The 13,808-nt window shown below is 36.2% G+C and overlaps 1 protein-coding gene across 2 annotated transcripts in view; it reads right to left on the bottom strand.

The window, feature by feature from the left end:
- Positions 1–8,103: 8,103 nt before the first annotated feature.
- magi3 (membrane associated guanylate kinase, WW and PDZ domain containing 3) overlaps positions 8,104–13,808 on the bottom strand; it is a 129,067-nt gene continuing 123,362 nt past the window's right edge. Inside the window, exon 21 of one of the 2 annotated variants that reach the window (XM_012955565.3) lies at positions 8,104–13,179. In XM_012955565.3, the coding sequence (XP_012811019.1) occupies positions 11,666–13,179 (1,514 nt within the window). In that variant the 3' untranslated portion in view covers positions 8,104–11,665. 2 annotated transcript variants of the gene reach the window in all.

Raw genomic sequence — 13,808 nt, 5'->3', positions numbered from 1 at the left:
GAAGTTTTGTATATAACTATCACTCTGCATAATAGAAACTCTTATTATTGCTATCTGCCCTTAAAGGGCATGTCAACCCCTCCAGCAAGGCAGGTCTATAAGTCTGCTGCCCTGTGTTACAATGTTTCAACATTCAGAGCCACCAGGGCAGAGATTAGAAAAGGACTGGCAAGCACTGCTTCTGCTTGGAATTATAAATACAAATAACTCAAAAACCATTACAAACTTGTAATACATGTATATTGCAAAGCTGCTTAGAATTTTGTTTTCTTTTATTAGGCAAAAAATTATATTTTGCGTTGCCTTGTCCTTTAAAGGGCATGAAATATCTCTCCACTAAGGTAAAGGCTAGAAAGCATTTTCTATTTTCATTAAAATGCATGTAAGAGGTAGAAATGGGGGTCGGGTAAAAGATTTCCCTCCTTTTGCCACAGCTGCTGACCAGTAGAACACAGTTACACTCTGACTCTCTTATCTGGGTCCTCACAAGGTCATAGAGACAAGGTTTGGAAGCTGAATGATAACCAAAACCTTAATCATAAAGAAGATTTATTATAGAGTAGCATAGGTACAACAAATGATGAGGAAATATAGAATATGTGGTACAGCACTCAATAAAGCAGGCACAGAGGCACCTTGGCACCATCAAGTTGAAGCCTGTGTCCTTACATGTAGGCAAGGTGTTGTCTGGGAGATCCATCATGACACCATTACTTTTCGGTGGAGCAAATGCTGCTCTTGCATGGCTAGTCTGCCTAGATCAAAGTCTTATGAGCGTGCAAAGAATTATTCACACAGTGAACATATTTGCCCTGCCCGTGTTTATATTTATAAAGCTGGAAAAGACTGGTGCATTTAATGGGCAAACATAATTGCAATCTTTTTATTCACAGTATAAAAGCTCTTTAACTATGGTATATTCACTAACTGTGAATATTTATGAGCACTCTCTGTGTCCAAATCTGTGTCCAAATTAGTGGAAAAATGTTTGCTAAACTGATTTTGCAAATTACGAAATTATATTCATAAGTAAAAAGTGGTGCTACATTCGCATAGAGGGCCTTCTCACGCAAACCGCAATCTCATTTGCAAATTTTTGGGCACAATTGCTGGTCTCCTTAGGTTCTACATTTAGATACTGGGGCCTTATGCTTTAGGCCCCCAACACATCTACCCCTGATGTGAGGCCAAAAAGAAACAGATGCTCCATGTTCCATCCTATTAAATACATTAGGGACAGGAAATGGTTATTAGATCCCTGGGTCAATTAGGGAAACCTTTTTTTCCACAGTTCACAAAAGTAACAGAAACAGGACTTCACAAGCTAGTAGAAAAAAAATTAGCCCCTTGGGTCCCCTCAACATGTATATTTTTTTTTCCTACCTAGCGGAAATTAATTACAGTATTTGGTGCCCTCCATTGCCATCACCATGAGTGCACATGACTATTGAATGCAAATACAAATATAGATTGTAAGCTCCACGGGGCAGGGACCTCCTTCCTCTTGTGTCCTCGACTCTTAACTTATTGCTGCTGTATTTATCTGTATTTATTATTATACTTTGTATTTATCTATTATCTTATTAACACCCTGTTTGTATTAATGTATTCTACTGTACAGCGCTGCGTACATAAGTAGCGCTTTATAAATAAAGATATACATACAAATACAAATGTAGTTACTGAAGCATGGTGAGCAACACATTTTAGCCCATTACTGTTAAAATGCTTAGATTCTTGACAGGAAAACAAGAAGTGAGGCATACAGTAGATATAATTATTAGATGAACCATGTCCATTGTTTTATAATTTCTATTTTTCTAGTCCTTTACTCTCCTTCTTATAGTCTTCTGATAAGTGTAAACTGAAAAATGGGTTTAAAAACAACCAAGAAATAATACAAAAATAACAGGTAAGCAATAAGAAAAGGGTCAGCGGACTGAGACATGGTAGTTTCAGTAGTCAGGGGAGTAAGTCAGGGGAGATGCAGCAGCCTGAGCTTGTATTTTCTAAAGAAAGTCAGTTCCTATGGATACAAAACTGTTGTGAAACTGCAGATCTATTTGTGTTAATGGAAAAGCATGTTGAGTTTTTTAAAACACTGCTGCATATATATGAAAAATAAAACAGACAAGGACAAGAGGTTGAGGACCTAGTAGCATTTTAAGATCCAACCAAGGTAAAATGGAAAATGGAACAGGATTGTATGGGTGTATACTGTCAGCAATACAAAAAACAGGTTGTACTGGAATCACAGTGGATTTCTAGTGTATATAAGTAACAGCCATTCACCAGTTGGCTATTTATATGAATAAAAACAGTTATACCAAAACAGCAGTTTGCCTTGTCTCCATAAGGAAAGCTGCAGTCTCTTCATGGAACATAAACACACCCCCATATGAACTCAGCACAGTTGCAGTGTGCCTTGCCTCCATAAGGAAAGCTGCAGTCTCTTCATGGAACATAAACACACCCCCATATGAACTGAGCACAGTTGCAGTTTGCCTTGCTTCCATAAGGAAAGCTGCAGTCTCTTCATGGAACATAAACAGGCCCCTGTATGAACTGAGCACAATTTAAAAAGAGTAGGAACTTCAGAAACTTTGTAATCAAATGACAATTTCCATGTGAAAAAAATAAAAAAAAATGTTTTTTGGTGTAGGGAACATAATAGTGTGTGATGACTTTCTTGCATTGTAGCCAAGAGGATCCTGAACAACCTGTTAAGAATTGCTGCACAATCTCCCATTTACCTAATCTTTATGTTGGTTGCTAGTGTTCCTATGCTGCCCACTATCATGAACTAACAAGTATTAAGGGAAAGGAGCACTGTGAACACAGAATTAATCAAAGGGAAATATCCCAAGCTGGCTATGCTGAACACTTTATGACACTGGGCAGAATCACAAAGCAATTTGTAGGCTTTTAAGAATGCTGCCAGACAGCACTCAAGGGGTTATTTATATATCATAATCAGCTGGAAGAGTGCAGTCAGTTAATACGTTCCTGCACATTACGGCATGGTAATTGCCTAAAAGGCAGGCAGCTAAAAGGGCTCTACCCGGAAACTCTAATCAGAAATTCTCTCTCTGCAGTAAGTGTGTGTTTAACATTGTTAAACAGGGAAATGAGATGCCACATGATATGCCCTTTTTAATTTGTGTAGTTTGATACACAGATATGGTGCATCATTATGCGACTCATTAATTTAATTAAGTCATAAAAAGCCAAGTGAATGGCTCCTCGGCTGTAAAAGAAAAACCTGCAGGGCTTTTACTCTTTCTGTATGAGCACTGCAGAATGTTAAGTACATGTTGACTCAGTTGAAAGGACACATGTATGACTCCCTACGGTGTTAAATGTATCCTAGGAATATATAATTCAGTTAATCAGTAAACAAACTTACCAGCACAGAGAAGTGGATTTATTTTAAAGGACAGATATTATTAAAAGATAGACATGGTCCTTGTATAATTCCTAAACAAGGGTGTTTCTGACCAGCAGAACTATGTAAGGTACAGTAACTCCAGCAGTGCCACAGTAATAGCATGACCACCATAAAACTGCTCTGTACAGCATCTACACTGCATCACTCACATGCACACACAATCATTTACTCAAATAGTTCTCATTTTAAATGCATAAAGAAACAAAATGTTGATTACACAAAAAAGTCTTTTAATAGATCAGTTTCCACACAAACAGAATGACTTGCAGTGTCTAACTTGGCCTCCTCCCAAATATAAAAGGTGTGAGCCATAGACTTAGTTCCAGACCTGGAAGAACCTTAACAGTAAAGCATATGTTGGCTCTGACTACCTGGGGAAAGAGTGACGTTAAACAGGGAATGGGTGCTAGAAGACAAGACGGCTGCTTTATATGGTGACTGCCGAAACCGTAAGAGTATGGTTGGAGGTATGGGGTTCAGGACTGTCAGCCTTTGGTCAAATAGTGCAATTTAAAGTCAAATCAGTAGCAGTGGTAGAAGGGGGGTTCTTACACTACCCAAGTACACAATATGGAAAGTATATTATACTCTTACCCCTTAAGCAACAAACTAAATGATTGCAGGCCATTGACTACCTAACTTTTGGATATTGGAACATTTGACGAAGCCTCACGAGCTAGCTGAACTTATTAAAACAATTAACTTGAGGATATTATCCCCCTTTCTCTCCCCAAGTGATACTGAGGTGATGTGTGTTTAAGTGGGTGGAGTTTGTGACCAGAGGAGTTAATAAGCACAAATATAGGAATTTTACCAGTTTTAAAACCTGTCATTGGATACTTATCTAACTAGTCTATACTATTCCCATATGAAATTATAAATTGCCAACCATAGGCTATATTTATGCTGCTTGAGCTTAACAGAGTAAAGACAAATGTTGAGCTTGGAGCTCTTCGAAGCAGAATGCACAGTTGGGTCTAAATTTGGAACAGAAAAAAGAACTGGAAAATCTAATTTGTCATTGGGACAAAAACAATTAGAAACTGATTTATTAATGATCTAAATGGACTCTTGAAGTTTCTGCATTCAGTCTGTACTTGAATGTAGCAAAGGTAGTGGAGTTTATATGAAGGATAATTCTGACTCATTTTCATCATTATATAGTACATGGTTCATACTTGTTTCATCGATAAAAGAAAGGGTAATAATGTGATATGTACTTGTAACCCAGGCATTTGTGTATTAAAATCTCTGTATTCCAGGGTCTATGTGGGCATAAAAACAACTGGCAATAAGAGCTTACAATAATTTAGGCAATAAAACTGTAATCTTAAAGGAACAGTTCAGTGTAAAAATAAAACTGGGCAAATAGACTGCACAAAATAAAAAATATTTCTAATATAGTTAGTTAGGCAAAAATGTAATCTATAAAGGCTGGAGTGGGCAGATATCTAACATAATAGGCAGAACACTACTCCTGCTTTCAGCTCTCTAACCTCTTAGTTAGTCAGTGACTTTGAGGGGGGGGGGCTTTTTTTATTTTACACAGAAGAATAAATAGGCCCCTAAAAGCTGAGTTTGATTGCACACTGCCCAACATATAAAACAGGTAGGTTTTATTGTAAATATTATGTTGATAGTTTTTTCTCATGTAGTAGAATATTGAAACAAAGATATCAACAGTGTACCTTGGTTTTTAACCCTTTCTTGAAGCTCCACAAAACATAGAATCTGTATTCTGGGGATAAAAGGCTCTATGAGCCACAGAATCTACAAACTTCACTTCTGGGTGTGAGAGCAGTTGTGAAACCACTCTTTGTTCCCTCTGTTCCTAGGGAACCAGTAGAAGCAGGCAATGAGTTGGCCCTAAACACAGTCGCCCAAGGGCCACTAGCCAGCAGCAGACATAGCAAAGCTGTTGTTTGTGCCCATACAATTTCATCTGAACAGTAAAACAACTGGTACTGATTTCACTAGGCGAAAAAATAGATATTGCTTTGATTGATTTTATTGACTTTAGGTGATTTTATTGAATTCACTATTGTTCTGAATACTTTACACACCACATAATTGTGTAGAATGTAAATATGTTGAAAAAATAGGTTGTTTCAGATATTTACAGAGAGATCAGGAATATAAAATTACAAGCTGTTAAAATAAAACAACAGGTGGGAACTAAACTGTTGTGGCATTTACGTGATATCAAAAGAAATGATCCAAAAACTCAGCAGCCAGGCATTCACGTAATGAAGTACATGATAGGAAGAGCACTGTTTACCAAATGCGTTACCATGGCGATTCGTGGATGTTTAAAGGATCTTTTGCAAAAGGAGTTGAACGGAAAACTATACTCTCAACCAATGTAGGTCTCTAGAAAAATATAAAACCCTGCTTCATCTAAATAAAACATTTTCATAAATATATACTTTTTAGCTTTATGTGCTATTGGGTAATCCTAAATAAAAAAAATGTCATTTTAAGAATTAAGGGCCACCTCCTGGGATCATAGGATTCACAGTGCACACAAACAAGCCAAGGCACACATACATGCTAGGCCACAAAACTATAGCAAAAAAGGGGAAGATGTGCTTACCACTACATTTTAAACCAGTATGTGGGGGTGCAGTGAGGCTGTGACAACAAAGCTCATATAGACAAAACGAAGAGATCTTCTGCACTTACTGTGCTATATATACAGTGGAGGAAATAATTATTTGACCCCTCACTGATTTTGTAAGTTTGTCCAATGACAAAGAAATGGAAAGTGTCAGAACAGTATCATTTCAATGGTAGGTTTATTTTAACAGTGGCAGATAGCACATCAAAAGGAAAATCGAAAAAATAACTTTAAATAAAAGATAGCAACTGATTTGCATTTCATTGAGTGAAATAAGTTTTTGAACCCTCTAACAAAAAAAGACTTAATACTTAGTGGAAAAACCCTTGTTTGCAAGCACAGAGGTCAAACGTTTCTTGTAATTGATGACCAAGTTTGCGCACATTTTAGGAGGAATGTTGGTCCACTCCTCTTTGCAGATCATCTCTAAATCCCTAAGGTTTCGAGGCTGTCTCTGTGCTACTCTGAGCTTGAGCTCCCTCCATAGGTTTTCTATTGGATTAAGGTCCGGAGACTGACTAGGCCACTCCATGACCTTAATGTGCTTCTTCTTGAGCCACTCCTTTGTTGCCTTTGCTGTATGTTTTGGGTCATTGTCGTGCTGGAACACCCATCCACGACCCATTTTCAGTTTCCTGGCAGAGGGAAGGAGGTTGTCGTTCAGGATTTCACGATACATGGCTCCGTCCATTTTCCCGTTAATGAATAAGTTGTCCTGTGCCCTTAGCAGAAAAACACCCCCAAAGCAAAATGTTTCCACCCCCATGCTTGACGGTGGGGACGGTGTTTTGGGGGTCATAGGCAGCATTTTTCTTCCTCCAAACACAGCGAGTTGAGTTAATGCCAAAGAGCTCTATTTTGGTCTCATCAGACCACAGCACCTTCTCCCAGTCACTCACAGAATCATTCAGGTGTTCATTGGCAAACTTCAGACGGGCCTGCACATGTGCCTTCTTGAGCAGGGGGACCTTGCGAGCCCTGCAGGATTTTAATCCATTGCGGTGTAATGTGTTTCCAATGGTTTTCTTGGTGACTGTGGTCCCTGCTAATTTGAGGTCATTAACTAACTCCTCCCGTGTAGTTCTAGGATGCTTTTTCACCTTTCTCAGAATCATTGACACCCCACGAGGTGAGATCTTGCGTGGAGCCCCAGAGCGAGGTCGATTGATGGTCATTTTGTGCTCCTTCCATTTTCGAACAATCGCACCAACAGTTGTCACCTTCTCTCCCAGCTTCTTGCTAATGGTTTTGTAGCCCATTCCAGCCTTGTGCAGGTCTACAATTTTGTCTCTGACATCCTTGGACAGCTCTTTGGTCTTTCCCATGTTGGAGAGTTTGGAGTCTGCTTGATTGATTGATTCTGTGGACAGGTGTCTTTTATACAGGTGACTAGTTAAGACAGGTGTCCTTAATGAGGTTGACTAATTGAGTAGAAGTGTCTAACCACTCTGTGGGAGCCAGAACTCTTAATGGTTGGTAGGGGTTCAAAAACTTATTTCACTCAATGAAATGCAAATCAGTTGCTATCTTTTATTTAAAGTTATTTTTTCGATTTTCCTTTTGATGTGCTATCTGCCACTGTTAAAATAAACCTACCATTGAAATGATACTGTTCTGAGACTTTTCATTTCTTTGTCATTGGACAAACTTACAAAATCAGTGAGGGGTCAAATAATTATTTCCTCCACTGTATATTGATAATAGGTAAGATATTCTGTGCATTTAAGCTACTAAGAAATGCCATCCCCTTTAAAATAAACAGGGAGTGTTTAATCATACTAATCTGCTAATCATCATGTATACACTTGAACCTTTGTGAAAAGTGTAAATGTGTGCTCAATTTTGTGTAAATATGCCTTTTAAAACATTTATACGCTCAATTATACAGTTCAGCCATAGTTTTTAAATATGTAAACTATGATACCAAATTGTTTGCTGTAGAACAGTAACAGATTTTCCCAAATCCTTAAAAAATAGTCATAAAATCTTTAAAATTTTTAATATTAGACATAATGAATCAATAAAAAAGGCGAATCAGTAAAGTGTGATCATTTTAATGCAAAATAGTTATTAATTCTGGAGGATGCGTTTACTTAACACGTATAATATACAATGCGTTATTGGAAAATAAAACAAAATTATACAGTTTTTTTACAGTGCAAGAACTGAAGGCCATTGTCTGGATTGTTCATATATATATATATATATCTATATAAAAAATAATAACTGCTTTACAGATCTATTCTATACTTTGGAAAGATATATGTATATATTTATAGGTGCTGTACATTATATAAACATTTACAACCAGTAAATCTTTTCTTGATTCCATTTATGTGTCAAGGCAACTCTTTTAAATAAGATTTTGGAAATCCCAGCCCCATGAGAGAATTTAGACATAGATTTGACAGGCATTATTAAATGGCATCACAGTATGTTAATAGAATAGATTCAATCACAGTAAATAGATGGCTAACCTGTTTAGTAGGAGAGGGTGTGCATAACACAAAATGTGTCACAGGCGCCTCTTGCAGCAAAGAGGTAAATCACAGCAAACCAACATTCACAATTACAGAAAAGGAGAGGTATATAGCCATAAATAGGAGAAACATTAAACCATCTTGCTAGTTTCACTTTAAATTACATTTTCTGCTTACAAATTACAAGACTGTAATTGCACAATGGCTCATTTTGCAAATGAAGAAAAAAAAGAATATTTCATCTGTAAGCAGAAGGACTTTCATCACTTTGACACACAGAATATGTTGAGGTTGTTTTGTATAGACAACTATATTAAATAACCATAAAACTATACCTCAAAGTATTCATACAATACCACACCTCTAATAAATCATATATGTATGTAAAACATATGAACTGCTTTAACAGTATTAAATCATACAATGCAAACATATTCATTAACAGCTGTTCTACTTTGACTATAGGCACATATGGTTTAATACTGTTTCCATTGGATGCATGATATTAACAAAAGTTAGGGCCTGATTTATTCAAGACTGTTTTACTCATTTATTTTACCGAGCAGTAACAATCCTGTAATGATCCTGTCAGATTAAGGAACTCTTTTCAGTGCTCAAACAATTTGGTCCAGCGCACAGAAATTTTCTAAATCAGTAACCACTATTAGCTTGCATTAAAATGTAGCACAATATTTGTTAAAGTTGGGGGATTATTGATTTGGTGGGGTGTTTTAGAGCAATGGGGCAGATTTATCAAATATTTTTGATTTTTTTTCTAATTTGAATAAACAAAAGAAATTCTGGGAACTAATCACAAAGAGCTCCAAGAAAATCCCATTTACATGGGTTTATCCTAAGCTAAAGTTCACCCACTGGGTTTTTTAAAGCAGAAGCCGGGATAGCAGTTGATCAGATTCCCAACTACAGACCAGTTTTGCCCTTCTTGGGGCTCATCAGTTTAGTGCAGGGTTTTCTGATCATCTCAGGTAGAGCCAAGAGTGTGTATTCACAAACAAATTATTAAGGTTGAGGAGACTGCCTCATACAGATGCAAATAAAAGGAATTCTGGGAACTAATCCCAAAGAGCTCCAAGAAAATCCAGTTTACATGGCATTAGCCTATAGGCTAAAGCTCACCCACTGACATTTTCTTGTGGGATTAGTGCCCAGAATTCCTTTTGTTTATTTGCATCTGTATGAGTCTCCTCAACCCTAATAATTTGTTTGTGACTTCAAATTTGAAAAAACTCAAAAATCTTGAATATATACTTTTTTATTTAAAAACTCAAATTTCAAAAGCTTGATCATGCAAAGCATGCAAAACAGATGAATCAGATTCTACCTATCATTTTAAATGAGTCTGCCAAATTTCATATTAATCTTGAAAACTGTAATTAAAAAATTGAACTTGCACATAATTTGCACATACATTTCCCTTTGAGTTCTTCATGAACTCGCCAGCTTTTAGATACAGACTTTAAAGAATGTTTTGCTCAAAAATTAGAAACTTGAATTCAAATTTGTGATTTGATTTTTCTGCAAAAAAAACTTGAATTGTGATAAAAACCTGAATTTGAATGTTGATAAATGACTTAGTGTTTATCTTCAAAAAGCAGTACGTCCCAGGTACGTTGAGAAAAAAAATTCAAGTTCAGCCACTAAATGTACATATTATTTTCAGGTGTAAAGTAAGTCATCTCTTCATCATCTTAGACTGACATTTTAAGTCAATCTACAATGGGTCCTCATTTTTTTTTTGTAGATTTTGCTTTGGTGAACATATTGTTTTGCAGTTCTGCTCTTTGAAATGTAAAATGTTATCTGGTTAAGTGGTTAAAATAACAGACGGGATAGGGCCTTAAAAGAAAAAGAAGTAACCAAAAAAATAAAATAAATACATCTTGCTTTAGAATAAAACTGTTAACACTGACCCATGGAAACAGATATTTTAAATTTCAGCCACAAAATGTAAAAATACTTAAAATTATCTCAGAATATCAGTGCCTTCATCATACTTAAACTTAACATACCTTTTAATCCTACTCTGCAACCTTTTTCTGAAGGGGTGTCTCATTTTTAAAATTGTTTTTAAAAAAACCATAATAGCGAGTGACTTCAGAAACTCCTAAATCCTATAACATAAATGTACTGGGAGATTACAATATGAATACAGTGACGTTTGCTTACTGATCCATGAAGGAAAAAGAATCCCAATTTATGGCAGCCTAGAAGTATTAGATTGTTTTGATGCAGAACTTACACATAATGAAAAGCAAGAATGTACTGTCCTGACCAGTGCATGCAACTGAAGAGTCATTACTTGGCTTCAAAGATCAAATTTTGCGCATACAGAAATATTTTCCTTTCTAAAGCATGTTTATAGTTCTCAAAGAAGTAGAATTAAATTATGTGAAGTCATTAAATTAAATATCTGATAAGCAAGATGCTAATTTTACTGCATAAAGAATTCCTCTCCAGAAAAAATGACATACATTAATACAGTCATTACTACAAGATAACTACTTGGTAGAGAATGTGGTCTACACCAATCCAGCAGTATAACTTTTATGGTTGTATGAAATATGTCATATGCTTAAAGTTTCTGTCATGGAATACAAACCATATTTTACAGAATGTAAAATATACATAGAAAAAAATGTCAGATTTTACTAGCGTTAATGGGCATTTTCTGTTAGTGCTCTTTTTTGCCTTGACTGGCACAAGCCTATTCATTTCTGTATGTAAACATGCAACATGCTAATCCAATATTTCATAAAACCATGGATTTTGACTTAAGTAAGGAACAATTTTAAAAGCTGATTAGTTTGAGGATAAAGAGCAGATAGATCACATGGCATAGTAATAAGATGCAATGTGGGCATGTTATTACCACATCAACAATGTTAAAGAAATAATTTCAGCATCGCAGAACCGTCTGACCAATTTGTCTTCATTTTAGCAGCACAAAAGTAGAAGTGCAGCAGGACAAGGCCACAAATTCACGTGTATCGTAATCTTCAGGAAGACTATTCACTGCAATAAAATCCCAACCATTCTTCATGCAGAAACATTTATAGTCTCAGGCTCAGCTGAATTGGCCAATATATATGCACCTAACAGTTATATATTTAAAGTGGCAGCATCAGTGACTTTGTCTGCAGTGGGCACTTTCCATGGTCCAGGAGCAATATGTGACTTTTTAAGCCCTGTCTTTGACACACCTTCATCTTTGGTTTTCTCTGTATTTTCAGCTGTAGTTTTCTTGTGTGGTTCATTGTGCGACACAATTGAATCCCTGCACTGGGCCATTTCTGCTTCTTTGCCAGATTTTTGGATTATGCCTTGAGTTTGCTTTTTGGAAGGCTCAGTCTCATGTCTTTTCTGTTCACGGTCACTAACACTTTTTTGCAAAACTGTTGTTTTTTCTTCCTTCTTGCTTTTCTGCTGTGGAGAGCTTTTTTCATCTGTATCCTTGGAATTTGATGTTTTTAATTTCTCAGTTTTTTCATCTGTTTTCTTCTCATACTGAATTACATTCTTTTCATCTCTTCTAGATTTCTCATCCCTTTCTTCTCTTCTGGACTTTTCAGCCCTCTCATCTCTTTTAGATTTATCTAACCTCTGACCTCTCTTGGATTTATCTTCAGTCCCCTCTTTTCTGGATTTTGCATCTCTCTCTTCTTTCATGCATTTATCATATTTTTCATTTACCTTTTTTTCATCAACTGCTTCTTTACTGGATTTGGCAACCTTTTCTTCTTTCTTTTTGTCACTTCTTTCTTCTCTTTTGTTTTTCTCACTTCTTTCTTCCATTTTGTTTTTCTCAATTCTTTCTTCCTTTTTGGTTTTCTCATTTCTTTCTTCTTTTCCAGATCTCTCATGCTTTTCGTCATTATTTTGCTTCTCTCCCCTATCTCCTCTTTTTGATTTTTCATGCTTATCCTTAATTTCCCTGACCTGGTCTTGATTTTCTGGTTTTGTAGAAGACCTATGGGATCTGGACTGGGATTTTTGCTCTCTGGTGCTTTCTTTCGCTACTCCCTCATTTTTGTAAGGCTTTTTTGGACTGGTGGATCTCCCTCTGTATCCTCTTGTCTGGTCATTAGAAAGTGTTACTTTATCAGCAACACCTTCAGTAGTTTTAGTATGTACCTTCCTTGGACTTGTAGACCTATCTCTAATTTCTTTTGAGACATACTCTCTATGCTCTTGGAGTCCATCAAGATGTGAACTGGAGTTTTTATTGATAGATTTCTTTGGACTTACAGACCGACCTCTCCTTTTGCCATTTTCCTTTGCAGCTTCTAGTTGATTCATACTGATGGTGTTTCGAGGGCTTACAGATGCATCTTTAGTTTTACTATTGTTGAGAAAATCAGAGACAGGGTTGTCCTGCTGAAAGGATTCCATCTCTTGGTCTTGGGTGCTAAAACTGGGCAATGAGGTTACATTCCTGCTTTTTTGTATGTTGTCTTTTGGCACAATATCTTTTTCCGGAACTTCTACGAAACCCTCATCATAATTTTTTAAACAAGAAACTCCAGGAACAGGAGTTGTGAACGAGGTTGATGAAAATGTTGTGAGGTCTTCAAATACTACACTTGTAGATGAAGGATGTGCACTATCCAATTCATCTATAAAAAAAACAACAAAACAAAATTAAACTAATGTCAAAACAAGTTTTAAATAGTTATTATTAGTTTTTTTGCACAGTGACAATATCACTATCACAATATATATAATATCAATATCACAGTGACAACTATCACACCTGCCTTTGGCATGGACATTCTTATATAATACATGCAAATAAAAGGTCCAGTTGGCTTCTTGCACTTCTCTTTCATGCAGGATTCTAGAATAAATGCTCATGTTAAGGCACATGTTATGATGTTAGGGTAAAAATCTATTGAGAAACAATATAAGGTTAACTGAACACATTCTGCATCATTGGCTAATGTGTTAAGTTCAGTTTTTATAAGACAATAAACAATAAATGTTAAGATCATTTTTATATCAGTATAAATGGTAACTGAACTTATTTTACACCATTGGCTACAGTATAAAGATGGCCACACATGGGCTCATTTTTCCATACTGTAATTATGTTTGCTTATGGGTTGTTCAGACAAAACTAAAAACCATGGTGACTGCGGAGTTATATGCATGGGCAAACCTGTAACATTAAGGCTTGCAGTTTCATGTAGCGGTCCAGCTGATTAATCTCATTAGTGCAGTTATTCTATTCATATATGGGGCAAAA

This window comes from Xenopus tropicalis, chromosome 2 (genome assembly GCF_000004195.4).
Source record: "Xenopus tropicalis strain Nigerian chromosome 2, UCB_Xtro_10.0, whole genome shotgun sequence".
In the NCBI taxonomy this organism is placed as follows: Eukaryota; Metazoa; Chordata; class Amphibia; order Anura; family Pipidae; genus Xenopus; species Xenopus tropicalis.
This window is presented reverse-complemented; position numbering and strand designations above follow the sequence as displayed.